At 40.7% G+C, this 21,650-nt stretch overlaps 4 protein-coding genes across 8 annotated transcripts; 1 reads left to right on the top strand and 3 right to left on the bottom strand.

The window, feature by feature from the left end:
* On the bottom strand, positions 1-1,863 carry LOC108057400 (charged multivesicular body protein 7). The gene is made up of 3 exons (XM_017141646.3): positions 1,310-1,863; positions 807-1,026; positions 1-750 (listed from the first exon to the last, which is right to left on the bottom strand). Exons 1-3 carry the CDS (start codon positions 1,778-1,780, stop codon positions 86-88), a joined length of 1,356 nt encoding a protein of 451 aa, XP_016997135.2. The 5' UTR covers positions 1,781-1,863; the 3' UTR covers positions 1-85.
* Positions 1,864-2,409: 546 nt separating this feature from the next.
* On the top strand, positions 2,410-10,982 carry fbl (pantothenate kinase 3 fbl). 5 transcript variants are annotated; one of them, XM_017141607.3, is made up of 7 exons: positions 2,410-2,858; positions 7,064-7,242; positions 8,442-8,734; positions 8,806-8,931; positions 8,988-9,164; positions 9,225-9,360; positions 9,427-10,982. In XM_017141607.3, the coding sequence occupies exons 1-7, from the start codon at positions 2,813-2,815 to the stop codon at positions 9,733-9,735; spliced, it is 1,266 nt and encodes a 421-aa protein (XP_016997096.2). In that variant the 5' UTR covers positions 2,410-2,812; the 3' UTR covers positions 9,736-10,982. The 5 variants fall into 5 exon arrangements, with proteins under 5 accessions (XP_016997096.2, XP_070071946.1, XP_016997094.2 ...); XM_017141605.3 differs by lacking the exon at positions 2,410-2,858 and adding an exon at positions 4,104-4,666; XM_017141606.3 differs by lacking the exon at positions 2,410-2,858 and adding an exon at positions 6,044-6,110.
* An 81-nt stretch (positions 10,983-11,063) lies between these two features.
* LOC108057377 (F-box/WD repeat-containing protein 4) lies at positions 11,064-13,098 on the bottom strand. The gene is made up of 3 exons (XM_017141609.3): positions 12,833-13,098; positions 12,182-12,769; positions 11,064-11,687 (listed from the first exon to the last, which is right to left on the bottom strand). The coding sequence occupies exons 1-3, from the start codon at positions 13,033-13,035 to the stop codon at positions 11,246-11,248; spliced, it is 1,233 nt and encodes a 410-aa protein (XP_016997098.2). The 5' UTR covers positions 13,036-13,098; the 3' UTR covers positions 11,064-11,245.
* Positions 13,099-15,985: 2,887 nt separating this feature from the next.
* On the bottom strand, positions 15,986-21,595 carry trbl (tribbles pseudokinase 2). Its single transcript, XM_017141608.3, has 2 exons — positions 20,374-21,595; positions 15,986-17,182 (listed from the first exon to the last, which is right to left on the bottom strand). Exons 1-2 carry the CDS (start codon positions 21,186-21,188, stop codon positions 16,555-16,557), a joined length of 1,443 nt encoding a protein of 480 aa, XP_016997097.2. The 5' UTR covers positions 21,189-21,595; the 3' UTR covers positions 15,986-16,554.
* Positions 21,596-21,650: the final 55 nt, after the last annotated feature.

Genomic DNA, 21,650 nt, shown 5'->3' with positions numbered 1-21,650 from the left:
TTTTGGATTTTACAATTAATTTATTAACTTTATTTCACAACAGTTGACATGCCATTCTAGAAAAACACAAATATCGAAACGTATTTCAAAGCCCCTGCATAGTTTTTACGGTTCTGGTACTCATTTGGGACACAGTACCATCCTCAACCTCGAGATCTTGCAGCATGGCAATCATCTCCTCGTCCGTGATCACAACCTCCGCCTTCTCCTTGTTGTTGTTGATGAGTGGCGTGAATTTAGCTGGCGATGATTCGCCGCATAGATCGCGCAATTCCTGTTCCAGCTGATCCTCATCCTGGTTCGCTCCCTCCACGACGCTATTGGACAAAACGTCCTGAACCTCACGATGTTGGTCGAGAGTTTCCCGAACATCGGCCAGAACTTCGTCTACGTTGTCGTATTTCAGGCCAGAATCAGAGAGAATCTTCTTAAGGGAATTTGAACCTGTTTTCAAGGCGTCGAGCACAACGCCACTGTTTCGGGCCTCTTCCACACTGGACAAAAGGGACTCGATGTTGTGCAAGGCAATGCTAAGACGTTCGTGTTTCTTCTCCAGGAGATGCCTTTTTCGTAGATATGTTTTGGCCATTTGACGCTTGTTTTCCTTCAAGTACTGACGTGCTTTTTCGTCGTTCACCTTTATCTGCTCCTCCAGGTCTTCCAACTGCTTGAGTAACTGGGCCTGAGCATTCTGTTGATTGTAGACGTCATGATCTTCTTGGCTTATGTTGAGATCATCGCCGTCTTTTTCTAAATTGAAGATGGTTAATAAAATAATATACCTATTTATAGCTGAGGAAACTTACTTGGTATTTTGACCAAATGAATCTGGCGTAATCCTTTTTTAACCTCGAATTCCAGACCGACGAGTTGGCGAACATTTAAGGCCAGCAAGCAAACGCAGAAATCTTTGTCTGAATGAATGCGCACTTGTTGAGCCTTGCAGAGTGTTTTAAAGGTGTCGAAATGCAGGAGTTTTCCACTGTTCTCGGATAACACTTTTTCGGCTATGAGGTCGCAGGTGCTCTATAAAGATTTGCATACATATGTACATGTTTAGGATCTCTTATTTCTTTAGATAACATTTTGGTGTTTGATTACGAACATGTTCCATGATATAATCGTGTTTTTTCATAGTAAATGCAATTATCTTACAGATTATACAACCATTATTGGTGTTATGCACTTCAAAAAGTATAATATTTATTTTTAATATATCTTTTTAATAAGAAACCGAAAAGTTTTGAAAAGATTTCTAATTCGGAACCCCAAAATCAGTTTTCTATATTTATATACTATCTATACATACGTTTAAGGCATCAAGGTGAATCCATTCCACCAAAGCGGAGGCCTCCAGATCCTCCGAAACCACGCTGTGCTTGATTTTGGACCAGCTCCAGGAGAGGGGACGCTTCACCAGGCTGTTGACCAGCCAGCCGCTCCAGGAATTCGCGGGATCGTGTTCGAATTCACTGCGGGATCGGATCTGTTTCCTTTGCTGTAGCTCGGATATCACGGTATCCAGGCAGGCGGGTAATTGGTCGCCCCGCATAAACTGGAGTTGCAGATCCCGGAGACTAAAGATGGGTCTGCCGCAAAACTTCAAGTACTTCGTGATCAGGTCTGTCCAGAATTTCATCTTTGCGTCGTAGTCCTCGGTGTCCAGGTGTCGCGACCGGAACATGGCGAACTGCACCTGCATCCTGGCGTTATCCTTCCAGCTAGGAGGAAAGCTGAACTGGTCCGATCCACTCTCCCTTTCCCCGCTTTCAAGGCTCATCCTTAAATTCTCGATATTCTCTGGGCTATAAAAATTGCGCGTCTTTTGTTTTTGTGTTTTGGCTATCAGCTGTTGTGTAAGTGCTGCAAAATGATTAAATAAGTAAACAAAATTCAAAAAAGCAGTTTTTTTTTTTTTATTTTTTTTAGCCCTTGAATAGCTTAGATTAATATATTTATTAATTCCATTTACCAGATTAATTTTATAGTTATAATTTTTTTTTTTTTTAATAAACAAAAAATAATTTTGACTAATTCGGCCTGCGTAATTATTAATAAGGTTAGGAAAACTATAAATATACTCTAGAATTTAATTTAAAATAAATAATACATCCTAAGTGGTCATGGATTTCTTGTAAAATAAGGTGACAACTCCCGTTTTCAACGATTCAACATATTGGGGAATCCCCGAATTGATTTATTTATTTTTAAATGTTTTTTTTTTTAATTATTCATTAACTTTGTTGTGCCTTAAATATATGTAAAAATTGTAATAGGAAAGCCAATATATATTAAAAATTAATTTAGATTTAAATAATTTAATATATAACGTTCGATGCTAAGGCGCTACCCAGCACTGCGCTTCTCGATAAATTGGATATCGATTGACGTGCCCCCCATCCCGAATCAGCTGTTCCAAATCAGGCTACTAGATTAAAAACTTCTGACGAAAATTTTGTTTTGAAGTTTTTGTTGAGTGTGCGTGGAATTCGAGACGGCTCGTCTTGGCTTTGGAAGCTAACACCATTCCAGAGGACCCCGGTAATGCAGGGAACACGGAGCTAAATTGGCCGACCAAGGATTCCCGCAGCATCGATGAGAGCAGCACATCCCAGCCCCTGAGTCACGTTCTTAGCCTCTCTCGCCACGGACCTTTAACCATCGACCATCGGAAGATCCATCAGATCAGCCCGCTTTCCCCGCCAAGATCTGGAAGAGCATCTCCGGAGCATCTCGAAGTGCGTGCGATACTGCAGAAAGTCCATTGTTATTCGGTGCACTGACTCCGTCCAATTGAGTCTGGCAAATCATCATGATGGAGGACGACCAGATTAACCTGCGCAATCAGTTGGCGAGGGGTAAGTCGTGATTTCGCAAAAATCTGCAAGATTGCATCTGCATCTAGCAAAGTCTAGTGAGCCATGAAGATTTCTTAATATGCAGAAATAAGAATTTAAGATTTGTCAACAACTATTTATTCATTGCTTAGAAACTTTCTAAGCCCAAACATTTCAAATGTTTATGTATTTCTTAGAAAGTAATCACATGATGCTCGAGATCCAAACAATCGTCTTTAAGATTCAGTGATGTTTATTTAGCGGGATATATTTACTTATGTAGTTTAACTTTCTTAAAAGCGTAATCAGGTTTTTAAAAAACAAAACTTAAGGTTTAATTATATCTTGTTTTAACTCTAAAATAATTTAAAAAAATTTTTATTTTGTTTACTTAAAACTTGAAGAAAATATAGCAAACTAGTGTTTTTATAAATATTTTTTTTAATTGGTTTTGACCCACTACTATTACTTTGAACAGAGCTGTAAATTAAATTTAATTCTTTGGCTTACCCAGTAATAAGAATGGAATTTTTTAATAACCTGAATATCGTTGGTTCAGCAATTAGCTGATTATAATTTTCTGGTCTGCCACAGATATGGTATATATATAGATCATAATGATTATAATGCCATACCCTACTTATATCGGTAGGTCAGATTTTATGCTTAGTAAATACGTGAATGATAAGATTAGCTTGTAAATCAGAGTTAACACATGGAGCCAATTAAGTTATAATCGAAATCAGTGTCTGCATATGGAGAACGGCTAGTAGTTTTCCCCGAAACATATGTACGAATGATTAGGGCTTGTCTTACCATCTCAGCTCTCTTTGGCCCGAAGCTTTTTTGGGAGGTTTCTCCGATTGGAATTTGAACGGAATGGGGACGTTATCAGGGCTCTTATCACGCCCTCTGCGCCTGCAGAGAGAGTGTAGTGGCGCAAGTGCGTCCATGGATGGACAGATGATTGACTATGCATTCATGGCTAGGAATTTTACCAAGTTACCCGAGGTAAATGCAAACGGACGTAATGCCGATCCACAGACGTCGTAGGGTTCACACTGGGTCGCCTTGTCGCTGCTCTGGCTGTGTTTTAAATGTGTTTTCGTAATGATTAAGTTCGGTTCGGCTCACCGATGTCCGCTCATTAATACAGCCATACCATATGTACTCGGCACTCAGTTCGTCTGGAGCTTATACATATGCGAAAGCCGCAGCGCAGCCGCTGCCGCCGCTTCGGGCAGTAAAATTTCATTCAAACGCGTTTCACGTCTGTTTTCGAACGGTCAACAACGGATGGGATCGGATCGCGCGATCGCCAGTTGTCGCCACCGCCACAAAACTCACTCTTGGCGATTTAGAAACCCATGAACTGGGCAAACAAACATCTTCCCAATCCACTCCTCGCCTGTGATAAGTGCCCGCTGCTTCTCTCTACTGTGTGTCAGCGAAAAAACGCTGCAAAGAAATAATAAAATACAGAGCAAACAAAATGAAAGTCCCCACGCGCAACTCGAAATATTCATTCAATTTGAAAATATTCAAATTGCATAACGATAAGAAACCGACCAGCCCCAGTCCGCCAACCTCACCTGTGATCTCAGCGAAAAGAAACTCATGGCGCGCTTCGTGGCGTTCGGCCCTGGGTTCCAAGAGCAAGTCCATCGCAACGCCCTCCGATGACACAGATCAGCTTGAGTTGGAGGCGGAACCAGCGACTTTCGAGCGGACCAGGTGCCACAGCTACAGCTCCTGCTCCGCCTCCTCCTCCTCCTGCGCCGATCAACTGTTTCCCGCCATCCAGATTCCCCAAGGCGATGAGCTCATGTGTAAGTTGGCGAAATGTGTCTGAAGCACTTCAATATTCCCCTTAAAAATTAAAAAAAAAATTTTGAGGAACTTTTCCAAATACTTTTCCAAAGACTCAAACTGATCGGAAACTGATTAATACAAAAGATAAAATTGATATGTGCATATCATGTCATATCATTTTGAGATGACCAAAGATTACGGCTATCTTATTTTACAATATTTCTTAAAAAATACTAAATTTGGTATTTCAAAACAGTATTTTTATTACTTTTTGATATGATAAAATATCATGTTGATATGTTTGAATGATAAATTTGACATTAATCAAGTTTGTTGATATGAAAAAAGGTAGAAATGACCCACCTTCATATCGAATTTTTACAAAATGTTTAACAAATTTGTATAGTATTGCTATTTATGTTTTGTTTTGTCTTCTAAAAAATTAAAGATATAAATTCTTGAAATTCCACTAATAGGAAGTTTAAAAGTAAAAAATGTTCTTTATTAAACATTAAATGTTATAGTTCAACAAGTGTTTGGCTCATTCTTCAAAGCGAAAATATTTGTTTACCTTTGTGGGACCCTGGTATTATCGTCCATTGAACCCGTGGATATTTATAAATTCAGGTATGTGTCCTTGAGCCACAGATACAAAAAATCAAAAACTATTATAGACTTGTTGGAATGTTAAGTACATAAGGTAAAGATGAAAATCTCTTGAACTAAGATTATTAAAGTCTTTGAAGTGGATACATAAATAGAGTACACGTTAAATGACTGATTAGATAAACGCAGCGGGGGACCTCGGGAATGGCCAATCGACATGTGAAGATCGGGTGAATTTGGCGGAAACACTTAAAAGCCTCGTATGTTCGTGTAGTGTAATGGGTGGTGCCAGCTAAATGGTCAATTCCCTGGTCAAATCGGGCAATACCAGGCCACGATAAGCTGGATGATAAGGAAGGTGTGTTTACCCGCTCGCAGCGCACATGCGTTCATTTCGATTCGACTCCCCATTTCGCCAGTGTTCAGCTGTTTACGGCTAATATATTATCCGGCAGCCAGTCAGTCAGTTGGAGCCATCGACGTGTCGCACTTGCCCGTAGTTGTGACTGTTTCTGTGCCTCTGGCGACCGAGTGAAATGTTTCCGGTTTAGGCAATCTACATAGCATACAGGCGAAACTGTGCTCGTAATGAACCAAAAGTTATAGACACTCACACCTAAACGAATCGAAAGCTCCGTGGAATATACACCTCAAATACGCATTGCCCGGGTCTCTGTTCTGGGCGAAGTTGAATAAAAAATAAAACGCGTTTACCAGTGATTACACGCGAGTGTTATGTGTAGTGGATTCTATATATTCGAAGGGAATAAACTAGCAAGCCCCGTGGCTCCAAGGGTTACATCATGCCGGAGGCGTTACACTTTACATCGATCTTTGATCTCATCATCAAGAGCGGTGCGTTGCAAAGATTTATTAAAAATCAAGTCAATAGGTGCAGAAATAATTATAGATTGGCTTCCAATCGATTTCAATACAGACAATACAGTTTAGATAGATAAAATAAAATATAATTTTATAAAATATCCCAGAAATATTTAAATATAAAATTGGGGAATACATTTAAGCTGGTCTTTTTTATTTGAAGATATATATTTAGTTAAAATTGATAATGTGAATTTAATCCCATTAAATTCTTAACCACTTTCAATTGTAGGTATTTTTTGTCTTTGCAATATTTTTCTTAGCCTAATATAAAAATTGTTCACAATATCAAGTTATATGGTGGAAAGTTTATATGTTTTATAAATTACTTTGAGCTACGATTGATGAACAAAAATATTTGGCACGGTCTTCCAACTATTAGCCAATATCTACTGTATATGATAATACGATAATGTGAAGTACACGCGATTCAACAACCTCTAGCATACCTGTATTGTGACATAGTTTGGCGGCGATTTGATCTTGACACCATGAACATGAACCGCTTTCAAACATTTAGCAGCTTGAGGTTCGATTTCTTTTTGCTCTTGTAATGTTTTGAAACTTGTTGCTGTTGCTTTGCCATTGGATCTGTGTCACAAACTTCCCGAACATGTTTGTTTCGGACAGGTTTGATATTACAAGTCAATCAGATTTATAACTGGGTGTTGCAATACTATAAATGATTGTTAGCCCCCAGGAACTAATCAAAATTTGACAGTTCATATTGTAGTTTGTAATCCTGGGAGTTTGCAGGGCCCCCAAAAATTAGTTAGTGCCTGAAATGTGCCTCCAAAAGCGACCTTTCGGTTATGGCTATTATTATTTTGTAGGGGCAGGTACATAGGTCATGTTTATTTGGGGAATTATGGGTCTATTTTTATTGAAATAAATACACAACTAATAATTATTTCTATCATTTCTAGCAATGCCTTGGTTCGGCATGGACATCGGTGGAACCCTCACGAAGTTGGTCTACTTCGAGCCCAAGGATATAACGCCGGATGAGCAGGATCGCGAGGCTGGTATATTGCGAAATATACGAAGGTACCTGACCAAAAACTCGGCGTATGGCAAAACCGGACATCGAGATACGCACCTACAGGTGAGAAAGACGAGCCAACTTTAGAAATGTATACATTCCGCTGTGGAATGTGCGATTTTGTAACAAAGCGCTCTGACGCGGGCCATTAGCATCGGTATTATCATCTGAAATATTATCAATCGCAGCGCCCCGAGTCGCGATATTTGCGCCTCCAGTCAACAAGTCATCTTTGGCGGGTCGGAACGGGTCGCCTGGTGATTTAACACGGGGTTTTCGAGTGTGAGTGCCTCTGCTGTGACCTTCACTCTCGCACACACGCCTACACCGAAAACAAAAGTGCTCTACTTTATTAATACACCTAATCTTCACCTTAACGAACGGGAGAGAGTGCTTTTAGCAAATCTGTTTGTAATAACTACATCGGATTTTTTATTTATGCCTTTGATAATCTGTTTTTGTTTTCCGTGTACCACACGCTAATCTTGCACAAATAAGATTCCTTTGTTTACCTTTAAAGCCAAGTGAATCACTGTTAAGTTAATACGCGTTTGCTTTGTTTTGATTTCAGTAAGCGTTTAAATAGACTTAAAAATAAGCATCAAAGCGAAATATAGGCCATTCGAAGGGCTAAAATTAACTATTTCCAATAAGGGGTACATTTTTAGCAAGCCGCAGTTGCACAAAATGTATATATTTATTTATTTATATTCTAATTAGACTGTTGTTAATTCAATAGTCTAATCTAAAAACCGGGGTTGTTGCCCTAAACCGAAAATAAATAATTTATTCACAGACTGGGACAGAAAGTTCGACACTTCTTTTAAATATCTATGTCAATTTACAGCCACTCACTGTTGCTTGGTAGTTTAATTTGTTAATTTTGTACAAATTACCCTTGTACTTAGACTTTGGATACCTTAAATTAATGGCGAACGTGTATATTATATGCCGTTTATAGCCTAGGAACAGTTTGGAAAGCTTATGCGATGTGAACGTTGACTTTTGTACTTCCCATTTTTATTTGTAATGGGTACTGAAGTCTAATTTTCATATTTACCAAGCACATTTCTCTTTTCTGTGTGCGAAATTATATAATTTGGGGATCGGCACTCAAATTAAAAATAAAACTTGTTAGCTTTTAAAAGTAAAATTAATAAATAGGTAGATATTTTCTTTTAAGTGTTATAAAATAATTTTTTTACTGAATCCAGAATTAATTTATAAACATTTTAAATTAAATAATTTGCTTTATCTTTCAGATGGACAATGTGGAGATCCGTAAGAGGCGTGGCTCCTTGCATTTCATTCGCTTCCAGACCACCGACATGGGCAACTTCCTGTCGCTGGCCAAGCAGAAGGGCATGGCCGAGCTGGTGACCACGGTTTGCGCCACCGGTGGCGGAGCCTTCAAGTTCGAGCAGGACTTCCGCGACCAGGTCAACATGAAGCTGGCCAAATTCGACGAACTGGACACGCTCATCAAGGGCATCCTTTTCGCCGACCTGCACAATCGCACCGAGTGCTATTACTACGAAAACGCACGTGAGATTCTGTAAGTGGAGTAAGTGCTGGCTACCAGATTTAGAAGTTTCTAACGATTTTAATTTACCAAACGTTTTGCAGGAAAAGCGAGAAGCGGCAGTTCAACTTTTCGCAACCGTTCCCCTTTATTCTGGTGAACGTCGGATCCGGAGTCTCCATCCTGGCGGTCTACGGACCGGACAACTACAAGCGCATTTCGGGCACAAGGTAAGGCATCTTTGGAATATTATATTATTATTATTATAATTCCTTGTATTTTTCAGCTTGGGCGGCGGTACATTCCTCGGACTGTGTTGCTTGCTTACCGGCTGCACATCCTTCGAAGAGGCCATCCAACTGGCCACCAAGGGCGACAACAGGAAGGTGGACAAATTAGTTAAGGATATTTATGGCGGCGATTACAACCGCTTCGGTCTGCCCGGCGATTTGGTGGCATCCAGGTAGATAATTGGGAAATAAAAACTGTAGCAAACCAGTCACGAAACTAATTCCTTTTCCAGCTTTGGCCAGATGCACCTGAATGACAAACGTGTTTCGGTATCACGTGAGGATTTGGCCAACGCCACACTGGTAACCATAACGAACAATATTGGCTCCATAGCAAGGATGTGCGCGCTGAATGAGAAGATTGATAGGGTAAGATACCATTTAATTTGGAATATCTTTACTTATGCTTTAATCTCTTTTATTAAACCCCTTCAGGTCGTTTTCGTTGGCAACTTTCTGCGAGTGAATCCCATTTCCATGAAGCTGCTGGCGTACGCCATGGAGTTCTGGTCCAATGGCACAATGAAGGGTCTCTTCCTGGAGCACGAGGGATACTTTGGTGCGCTGGGTTGCCTGCTGCAATTCAACGGTGAGCTGGCAGCCGCCCTCAACGACGGAGTGGAGCAGCCAACTCACACAGCATCGGATGCCGGCGAGGGCGTTGGGTGTCCGGACGCCACGTCGCTCTCCTCGGCGGATGAGCCGCCGGAGAAGGCGCCCACAAGCAAACACTCCACTAGATAGTCGCCGTAACCGCAACATGTTCCTCCAAAGGGCCATCCGATTGTAGTGCATGTACAGTAGACCTAAGATCTATAAGGCAATGGCAATGACTTTGATCCTTCGCAGTTTATCTCCGTATTTATCGTAATTCTTTCTCGGCTTTAGTTGTAACTTGAGGACGCACAAATTGTAAATGCATGAAATTACTGAATGGATAAAGTGCCTGCAAGCAAGCAACGAATTTTGGCCGCACCACAATTTATGTCTTAATTTTCCTCCGCGTAACATTGTACTATATATGTTACTACCAAGCAATCTTCGTCAATTTCGGTAGTTTTTAGTTTCTTTTCTACAGTGATAGATGTTAGCTCACGGAAAAGTATTACAAATACTTGTATGGGTTTGTAAAAAGAAATGCCGCGCAATTTAAAGATCCCTACACGAAGCTAAGCTTATATTCAGCCTTCATTAGGTCAAAACTGGAATATGCCTCGTTCATCTGGAACCCGACGGGTACTATTCACATAAATCGGCTTGAGCGTGTACAGAAACAGTTTCTACGTTTTGCCCTTCTAGCTTTAAATTTCAATGACCCGGTCCCGTCCTATTCTGCCAAATGTCGGCTTGTTCACCTTTCTTCCCTAGAAGATCGGAGAACTACCAGTTCATTAGTTTTCATATGTGATTTGCTGACCTCTGAAATCGACTGCCCTGCACTGCTGGGCAGCATAGGGTTATCGGTGCCTGGTAGATCGTTAAGAACGTTTGAACCATTTTTTGTACCGGCTTACAGAGCCAATTATGCCCACAATGAGCCGTTGTGTAGAGCCCTGCATTTTTATAATAAGTTGCCATCTCACATGCGGTTGGATCCATGCTCCCCCAGAGATTTAATCAAGAAAAACTTGTATAATTATTTTGCCTCACTTAGTATTTAATTTAGTATTAGTTAGTAGCCAGTTAAGGTTTTTTACTGTTGGCGAATAAAGAAATAAATAAACTAAATAAATAAATAAACTTGACGGAACCGCAATTGAAAAAGTCTCGCGCGCAACAAATAGTTCAAGAGCATGTATTGCATATACACCTAATTATATGCCCATGTCCTTCGACAATATTCATGCATACCTATAAGTTTTTACCTTAACGTTTGTGTGTACATGATTTAAGTGGATGTTTTAAAGTTTCTTTTTAGAATATAAGTTTGTGGTCATGTTATGATAGGATCCAATTTGTCGGCAGGTCAATAAAACTTGTTTTAAACAAAATGTTTTGGTTTTTAAAAACAAGAGTTAGGGATATGTCCTTTATAATTTAAATTTAGGGTGCCTAAAGCTGTCTTCAAATAGTTCCTTTTATAACCGAAGGTGTAATGACTTAATATGTGTTTAATACTAACTTTTTTCTAATTTGGCATGTCCTTATTCTAAAACTAGATACAATTGCTTCTTATAAATAATCAGAATATGCTTTACACAGTTTACACGGTTAATTTTGAAAGTATGTTTGGGGATCATATGATATTTTTGCATTATTTATTCATTAGTACATTAATGTTGCTGTAGTCCCTCCGAATTCCACGGTTCGACTTAAAGTCGAAGACCCGCAGGTTGTGATCGGTGGCCACAAACATATATTGGCTATCACAAGCTAGGCTGTAAACGGGCGAGAATCCCTTGTGTTCTCGCGTCCGACTCGGGAAGTATAGCTGTACATATTTCTTCATTCTTATATCGTAGAGATTGACCCGCGAATGTCTGTTGGTGCCCACCAAGACTCCATACAGTCCATCGTACTCCAGGGAGTAAAAGGAAGAGTCGAAGGGATCCTCCCAAATGGCCACATCGCGATCAATGCGTCGATCAAACATTCGAAACGTTGTGTCGAAGTTGGCCGTGAAAATAACCTGGTCATCTTTCAGTTTTAGGTCGTAAATGGACATTGTGCTCGAGTTGAAGACGATTTCTTCGCCACTGGGGAAAAAGGAAGTTTAATTGTTGGATGATAAGATATTCCAAAGAAATCCCTATTAGAGCCCTGCGTGAATCATTCAATTTTAGTTTTATCATGGTAGCCAATAAATTTCAATAATTCAATAATTCAATTCTATAATAATTCAATTCTGTGTGAAATAAATTCATTTTGAATTTTTCCAGATTTTTTTGTGCCTTCTTTTGAGAACAAAAAGTGGAAAATTTTTAACAAATCAATGTTAACGCTTAGTAAATAAAATTCAGGCAGATTTAATCACAAATGATGGCTCTTTCTTCTTCAAAAGAAATTGTCGTTTGAATTATTTCGGAATTCATGCCATTCATTCATTCAATTCTATTAAACTCAAAATTCTAATTAATTCAATCATATAAAACAAAGAATTCAAAATAATTCATTGAATTCATTCATACAGGGCTCTAATCCCTATGTGTAATATCTCCAAATAAAAAGGCATGTGAAGACCAAACGTTACCTTTCCACGTGGACACCTTTCAGAGCCCGTCGGGTTGCCTTATCCGAGTAGAGACCCCCATATAGCCACTGGCCATCGGAGCTCAGTTTCATGGATCTGAAGGCGTGCGGCAGATTCGTCACCATGTCGAAGTGTATCATCCCGAACTCCTCGGATCGCTGCCACAGTCTGCAGCAATTATCCGTGCTGGTGGCATACAGATCGTTGACAAAGTCCACGCAGTACAAATACTCGTTGGCCGGATGCATCCTTTGTTCCGTCAAACTTGGTTCATCCACATCGCAGTGGAAGCACGATCCGCACACCCTTCCCGCGAATATGGTGCTCTGCTTCTTGACGAAATCCGAGATGTCCGTCTGGGTGGACGTGGTGATCTCCTCCTCGTAGCGACGCTCCAGGGCGTCGTGGCTGGTGCGACGGTACTTGCGCAGGTAGCCGGCATGGGTAATGTACAGGTAGTCCGACTCCAGGCACAGTTTGGTGGGGAACATCTGGGCATGGTGGAAGTAGGGGCGCTCGAAGTAGGTGCCACTAACCCAGTTCCTGGACACCTCCAGCCGTTCATAGTTCTTCAGGCGTTTGCGGTTTCTAGGGGATTTTCAATAGTCCGTTATCTTTATTGTTTATTGTTTACCTAATCACTCCACTTACCTCTGCTCGATTCTTGGACTATTTCGGTGGCCACTGAGCAGCAAGTCGTAGGCGAGTGGATGGAAGTAGTGGGTGTCTATTATGTACTCCAGGGCCGCATCCGCCTTGCACAGGCACAGGAGATCCGCCTCCGAGCAGTAGTCAAAGATGCACAGCAGACAGTCGATGGTCAGATCCTTCAAACTCATCCGGAGCCCGTGCATTTTGGGCTATAACTTTGTGAATTTGGGTGGCATTCCGTCGATTTCTGAGCAAAACGCGATAATTTCCTATCGATTAATCCGTTTTCGTGCGCTTCTTTTCCAACACTTGAAAATTTCCGTTAAATTTGATGGGCCTTTAAAATAAATAAGCGGGTTTTCTTTATATTTTAGTCTACTGGCATTGTAGAAATCGACTGTTTTCATTCGCGAGAGTACTCTGATTAATCTAGCTGTTCACCAGACGCAGTGATATTATTCACGAGCTTTTACTACATGCGTCACTGTGGCAAAAAGTAACGTAATTTGACCTGAAATTGTGAAATTTGAAATACAGCTGCGTATTTTTTACAATTTCATATATATTTGAAAATCTAATAAAAACTAACAAATAATAACTTGTTAATAACTGCATTTGAAATATTACAGAGATGTTCTGGTCTAGCTATCGTTATCTCTTTCAAATATGACATTATTTGCTAACTAAATATTAAATACTGTTCGTCTTTGTTGGGTAATTTTTCTTATCTTTCGACATTTTGCAGTTTTTTGATTGTTTAAAATAATAAGTTAAAGTTAAGTTAAGTATTTCTGTCTTTTATCAAACATTTTAGAAACTTTAATAATTCAAAAATTGCTATACAGACTGTGATATATTTCTCAACATAAAAAGTAATTTAATCATTTCCGCCTCGTTTTTAAACCATAAAGCTTTTCATTTTTCTGTCTGAGCTTTGGGTTCTCTACGGTTAAAAATTTCCCCAGTGTGAAGGCAACACAAGAAAATACAATTCATGGAAATTGGTTAATGCAGGTATTTATTCATTTTGATTGTGGTGGAGGTTAACTTATCAAGGCTAGACTTCAGGGAACCACTACGATAAATGACACTACGGTAAATGAGTTTTTAATACAAACTTTGTATCTTTACAAAAGTATTTATGTAGCGCAGAAGGTTGATTTTAGAGAGATTCGCATCGATTGATGTAAGCCGACTGAAATTCCCCAAAATAAATAGACAGGAACTGCACATTTTGGGGACAGAAGTCTAAAATACACAATTTACGCACATATGTGCCATGCGTACGATCACGTACTCATACAATTGCAACAATTTAAAGTTATTTAGAACACTGTTTCCGCAATTAGGCACGAAACTGCCGAGATTTTTGCGCTAAATACCTTAACTGAGCATTTGATTGACTTGAAATAGCGCACATACTGTCTGATCTGTCTAGAAAGCATCTCGTATCTCGCTCGCAATTTATTTGCGGCCTTATAGATACTGCATAATGGTGCATAAAGTTTTACGACTCATGGAGTGATTCAAAAAATCCAGATAAAATGGTGGTTAGAAATAGCAATTTCATTACCCGTTGGGTACTCAAATAGGTAAACATAAGATTATCATATATTAGTAGACAATATTCACTTTATGCCAGATAAGGTAAACAAAGAAGTATACGGAAAATCTTGAGAATAGACACAAACTCATAACAAAGAAAAGTGTAACGGCTATTTTTGGGTCAGGGAAAGTAGCGTAGCTGTCACTGTTCAGCTCTTTTTTATGGTTGTCAACGCACTTAAAGTTTTAGAACCTTAAAAGTGAATTTGTAAGTGGGCTAGACTTTTATCTAGTACACCTTTGTACTTTCCATTTAGCATACATTTTCTGTATTATGACCCCGTTTTGGTGGTTCATCATCTGGCGAGTACAAAGAATTGTGACTTTCAGGTTAGTTAAGAATGCGAAATATTCTGGATCGTTCGTTCCGTTCTATAAGCCCCCTTAGAATCTTATCAAAGTGTTCATGACAATAGGTTTTACCCTTTGAAGTATGATATTAAAAATATCTCAGGACATCGAAGTACCCATCTTAAATTTTATCAAAATTTTTACAAAATATTGAAAATATCAATTTTAAATGAAATCTTTGAATTAGTTCCTTTAAATAGCATACTGGAATATTGAAAGATTAGGTTTATAAACATTAATCGATTTAAAATAATAAAATGAAGAAACGAATTATAAAAACAATACGTTTGTTTACAAATATTAAAGATATGCACATCAGTTCAGAATGGGTATTTTCCGGTCGGTTCTAGAGCAATCGCTCGTATCTAGGAAAAGTTCATGCGTGGCACTGAGCTCCAAAAATTGATAGTCACAATCTGAAGGTGACGTAGCCGTCAGCAGTTTTCGCGTTTTGCGCAGTTCTCGTTCTCCGTTCGGCAATTTCATAATCTGAACAAAGTGCTCAGCCACAGGTAAAATGCTCGAGCACACCGCACACCACACAGACCCAAAAATCGGGGGGCATACATGCGAAAGAGCCCGTCACGTCGGCACATCAGATGACAGTCGTGGGACCTCCGCATTCGCAGCTATTCACAATATTAGTTTATTGTTATTGTAGAGCAAAGTCACAAATATTTCCGTAGCCAAAGTCACGTTCGCCAAACTGATAACTCAAAGTCACTTGGTTGCATTATCAACTGGGGGAATCTACAGAGTAATTAGGAATCTCACAGCTGAGACTTACTATTATTCTGATTTTCCACTCTCAGAATTCTCTGGATTATTTGCAGTTTTAAAAGTCGTGAACAATTATCACCTTCAGAAAGCAAATAGATTAGACTCGAATAGCAAAATAGAATCGAGGGTTTGTTTTGATATTTTGGCCAAAATATTTATCTGATCCTAATCAAATGTTGAATGTTGTATTAGTAAACAAAGTGACGCATACAGAATCATTCCCCTGACTCATTGTTTTCATCTTTTGTTGCCTTTCAGTTCTGCTGAATTTATATAGAACATAACAGCAGATTATTTTATGTTGAACTGAAATGAGGCATACTTCTTGGATATGTAAATGATGAAATACCACAAATTAATTAATTCTATAGGTTTCCCATAACCCCTTAGAAAAAACACTACTTTTCGTATTCAGAATTATTCTTGGTGAGATCAAATTTCAATGTATTATTTTTTTTACGATTTTCACTTACAAGATTTTAATAGTAGACGAAGCGTAATACAGAAGTATTAAATAATAAATAACAATTTGCATTCGTTGCATTTTTTAACATGGAAACTAATGTGTTTTAGAGCCCAAAAACAAATCAGGGCGACTGTCCTTTGATAAGATCAACAGTTTGCAAAAAAATTAAAATGTTAAATGTATTGTACATAGGTAGGTTGTTTTTTAGGAAGAATCGGTTGCAGAGAGGAGGCTGCGGAGCGGCGCGATTCTTGAACGGACCGGGGCCGCAGCGCGATTGGAAGGCAGTGAGTTCTTGTGTGTCTAAAAGAGTGTCTAAGCGAGGCTTTAAGTCTTTGTTGGCAGTACCACCTGCAGGAAGACGACGTGGAACGCAGAGTCGGAGACGGCGCGACCAGGAGCGCAAAGGCCAGGATGTCCACAGTGTCATATCATCCGATATGTCCTCTATCCCGGCGGCTGATCAAAGCGCGCCAGCGTGTCCCAGAAAGCTGCCCGTGGGTGACTCCACGAGCCGTAATCAGCCCATGTCCACATCCGTATCGGGTTCGGGTTCCGTGGACAAGACATTCGTGTTCTGGGCCATCTGGAGAGTACTGCGGGTGTAATCCAGTGGCTCCACGCCAATGTCCTCGTACTCGTGCTTGTCGCCCAGCGGACACGGACCGACCTCATCCTCGTCGATCGCATCGGCGGCTGTGGCCTCGTCCTCCTCCTCCGCATCGCTCCAGTCGTCGGCCACCTCCACGTTGACGGGCAGGTACATGTGGAAGGGTCGCTGCTCCCGCAGCCATGGGGTCAGGAAAATGTGGCTGGCGGTCATGCGTTCCGTGAAATCCTTCCGCAGCAGCGACAGCAAAAGCCATCGCACCGACTTGGACAGCGTCATGGGAATCTGGACGTTGCCGTGACGGATCACGGTGATGAGGTTGCAGTTTGCCTTCTCGTAGAACGGATACTGGCCCACCAGCATCGTGTAGAGGATCACCCCCAAAGACCACATATCCGCCGGTTTGCCCTTGTACGTCGGCTGGGGGCAAAGGAGTTCCGGGGCGGTGTACAGCGGGCAGCCGATCTTGTCGCTCAGTGTATCGTCCTCGCCGTCGAGGATCATTGAGCCTTCCAGCGATTCGTACTGCAGTTTGGTTCTGTAATGGATAGAAGGAAAGAATTCAAATAAAATTGTGTCGTTTATTGAAAGTAAACAGGGGTTTATTTATTAAGGTAAAAGTTTACAGAAAATTGCATTTATAATTTTTTTTCATTTATAAAACTTTTAGTAATATTCCTTATAATATTAATAATAGAATATGAAAACGAAAAAATTCAAATACAATTGTGTCGTTTATTGGAATTAAACACGGGTTTATTTAATAAGGTAAAAGTTTACACAAAATTGCATTTCTAATTTTTTTTCATTTACAAAATTTATAAAAAATAGAAGCCTAGCCTTGTGTCGATTATTGAAATTAAATACGGGATTTTAAGGGATTTATTGAAGTTAAAGTTTACAGACAATTGCATTTAAAATTTCTTTTCATTTGTAAAATTGATCAAAAATAGAATGTCGTTTATTGAAATTTTAAGGTTAAGGTAAAGGTTTTTATTAAGGTAAAAGTTTACACAAAATTGCATTTCTAATTTTTTTTAATTTATAAAATTTATAAAAAATAGAAGCCCTGCCTTTATTCTGATCGCAACTATACCCGCACTTCAAGACCCAGCGCTACATCATGTGCAATCCCTGGGACTTGCATAACCCCCGATTTTGTGGGGCCATTAGCTAGCGCAATATCGAAGAGACTTGAATCGATCGGCCACGGCGTTTCAGTTGTCGTTGGCGTTGGCGTGTTGACAAGTCAAAAGGCGAATTGGCCGAGAGAGCCGAGTTAACTTGACTTGACTTGAATTGGTGACGAAAGCGCAGCTTGCGACCCCCGACACCCATGAGCGAGTGCCTCCGCCCCTGCACAGCCCCACTGCTCCACCACCCCCCCTCCATTGGGCCACTCCATTGACATTGGCCCACATTCGAATGCAAAAAGTAAAAAAGTAACGAAAACGCCTGCAAACACGGCGAATAGAGCCGAAAGAGAGTCAGCTGGAGTGGAGTGAAGTGACGTATACGTATCGCAACTTGTTGCTGCAACGGCGCTTCTGCTGGGCTCCGAAATACGAATACGAGGGGTCCGCCGATAGCGAACCGAGAGATATACAAACACACGGTCGCCGTGGTCTGGTATCCAAACATCCAAAGAGCCAAACACAAAGCAGGCCAAAAAAACCTCGAGCTGACCCTGAACAAAAACAAGCTTTGAAAACGCGCCTCTCCTCGTCACAAATTACACTGTACACTGTAAGAAATAGATTACCTTCAACTTGATATCAACAGGTGAGAATTAAATGTGGGGTTGGCTAATGAAAAACTTTAAGAAATACATTTGTAGAAAGGAAATCGTTGAGTTTATATTCCTATAAAATAATATAAAGTCAAGGTAATCCAATAAAAATATTATGGTATTACTATTTTAAGATGCATATTAGTTTTGAATTTCTTTATAATTTATAATTTGTAAAGTTATAATTTTTATATTTTTGCCTGCTTAATTGTAAGATATATTTTCAATAAATATCTTCGCGATCATCGAAATACCCCTTAGATATTTAATACTACCCACATTATATGGATATTTATAAGATCAAGGTAATTTTGATGAATACAAAAATATATAATGATAATTTTTAAGATCAAGGCTTTATATGAATCAATAAAAATACTACGAAAATGTTTCTGTGCACCGAATACAAGTGGAGATGTGAAGTGGAGAATAGTTACAGCTGGTGACCTCGATGTGAGATAGAGAGAGGCTTCGAAGAGCGTCTTGGGGACCTCTCTCTCTTCGGTTTGGCACAAATTAAACGTGCGATAGAGGTTAAAATAAAATCAGAAACGAAATACGGAAAACCGGCGGCAGATAAGTGCTCAAACACCTTGGAAGTATTTATGTACAGGCGGAGAGCACACAAAATAAAAGTATGACCACAGATTTACATGCGTTTGTATATAGGAGGCACTGGCATATAAATGCGTTAAAAATACAGAAGATCAGAGTCAGGGCCATTCACCGCATTGTGACCTTAAAATTTCGGTTCGTTGTTTGGATGTGCGTGTGTGGATATGGATATGGCTATAGATATGGATACACACGCCTATAGAGTATGCACACCCAGGTCTTTTATCTATATAGTTTTTTTTTTCGAATGGAAATGAGCGCTAATAATCGCAGCGCATTTAAATCGCATTGAACACTTGTTGGTTGTTTATTTCTCGCCAAGGTGAGAGAGCTATATAGTAGATATAGACTGAGATCTATGGGCCTCTTCCTTCCGCCGTTTTTGCACTTGGCACAGAACGACGAAATGACGAAAAAATCAGCAGATATTGCGCTAATTGTAAGCCATACGGAATCGAACAATTGTTCACGTCATTCCCTGCTGATGTCAGTAAAAAGCGATGATAATAAGAACGGGAGATACAGTCGCGTTTATTAGCATATGCGAAAATACATTTTGAGTGGGGAGGGTGGGGTCAATATTTCGTCAGCCACAGTAATTCCTCTCACACTCACAAACGCAACAAGTCAAGAGTGAGCACTGTGTACAAGGTGGCCTTCCACCCCCCACCCACATTGCAAATGCCATGTTGAACAATTCTTGAAATGTGGCAATGCTAGCTTCCAAAATGTGTAATGAAAAAAACGGGTGGGCCAATATTTTCAGCCCCACTGTGGCACATTGGCCCTTGTGTGTATTGCACACAGATACAGTCGAGGTCAAGGGAATATCGAACTACATAATAGGTAATTAATAAAATTGAATCTTGAATAAGTCAAGAAATATTATTTTTGGTTAACAAAAATACAAAATTTATATATAAATTTAATCATAATTATTTTTAAATATTTTGGTGCCTATTCGAACCTATTATTCTACCCTGCGCTGTGCCTGTACGCTCGGCGTTCATGAGGTTTGTCAGTATAATTGTTTTTGTTGGCCTATTGGTGATTCGATTGCAACACTTGTTAAATGTTCAATGTTACCCACAACGACGGCGCCAGCAGCAGCAACAACAAAACAAGAGCAACAATTGTGGCACCACCAACACACGACCACAAACAAGATCTCTCGCTCATAACGAGTTTCCATCGAATTGCAAAATAAAGCGACTAGCCATATGCAATTGAGTTGGTATAAGCTATAAGGTGGGTACATACGTATATATGTATGTATGGTATATGGGTTTTTTTTTTTGAAGGTGTCACCTGGACGCACAACTCACCTGGCCTCGTCGATGAAGTAGAACCGCTTGAGCTTGAGGTCCCTGAGGATAATCCCGTTGCGGTGGCACACCTGGACGGTCTGGCAGATCTGATGGAATATGGCCCTAGCCTCCGTCTCGCACAGTCGCTTCTCGTGGCGGATGTAGGTGTGCAGATTCTCGTACACCCCACTAACCCCGCCCGTGGAGTCCCTCTCCTGGGGCACGGGGGCAATAAGGATGTAGGTGCGATCCCGCGACAGTGGTATAATATCGTGAACAGGTCGGATCAGCGGATGTCCGTAGATGGTGCTGCGGCGGAGCTCCTCGTCCTGCTGCTGCAGCTGAAAGTAGGCCCGCTGGACCTTGTGCAGCGGCTCGTTGACAATGCGGCAGAGGAACTGCTCCCCGGTGAAGATGTCCACGCAGCGCAGATTGGAGGCGGTGAGATCGACCAGGTGGCGGTACGAGGCGGGCGTCTTGGCGGCCACGGCCGCGGATATGTGACTAGGCTGGGCGCTGATCAGATAGCGCTGTTGGATCAACTTAACGGGCTGCTGATCCGTGGGCTCCGCTGCGATGCCCAAGGCCAAAAGGTCACAGGCTCCGCCGGGCGTCAGCAGCTTCTCCCGTATGGTCTGCAGCATCCTGGCGTTGGGAAACTCCTTCTTGGGCGTAAAAAGTCCCAGTACAGTGTCCTCCTGGCTGGAACTCATGCTGCTGGAGGATGGGGATGAGGTGGACGCGACTGTTGGCGAGGCTGGTGACGAATAGTTGTTGACTATTTTGCTGGTGGATGCCGCCGTTCTGCTGTTTTGGCCGCTACTGTTATCCATGCTTGCTTGTTTACCACTTAATCTTTTAAACTTTTATCACAGTTCTTGCTCTCGCTCTCGCTACGTATTCTTATATCTCCGCTTCTTCTTCTTCGTCGTGTTACTTTCGTTATTCCTCTTTAGCCTGGCTGTACTCGGCTGTTAATTGTTTTGACATTTAGCGACGCGCCGTTTAGTCTGCGATTAATTTCGATTTAAACTCTCGTTTAGGTTTAGGCTAGGCTACTCGGTTAGTTTTATGTCGCTATGTCGGCCATGTGCAATGCAATGCGGGTATTCATTCGCTGACGAAATGCGGCGATTTTAAAACAAATCGAACGCTGCTCACTGAATTCGCGAAACGACACGAAACGAAACGCGACCGTCTTCTCCGCAGTTTGAATTTGAAATGTGACCATTCCGTCGACTGGAAGCAGCACGAAGCAATTCGCTCTCGCGCTCTCTCTCGCTCGGCCGCCGATC

The sequence above is a fragment of the Drosophila takahashii genome, chromosome 3L (assembly GCF_030179915.1).
Source record: "Drosophila takahashii strain IR98-3 E-12201 chromosome 3L, DtakHiC1v2, whole genome shotgun sequence".
Classification (NCBI taxonomy): Eukaryota; Metazoa; Arthropoda; class Insecta; order Diptera; family Drosophilidae; genus Drosophila; species Drosophila takahashii.
Note: the sequence above shows the minus strand (reverse complement) of the source record. Positions and strands in the feature narration are given on the sequence as shown.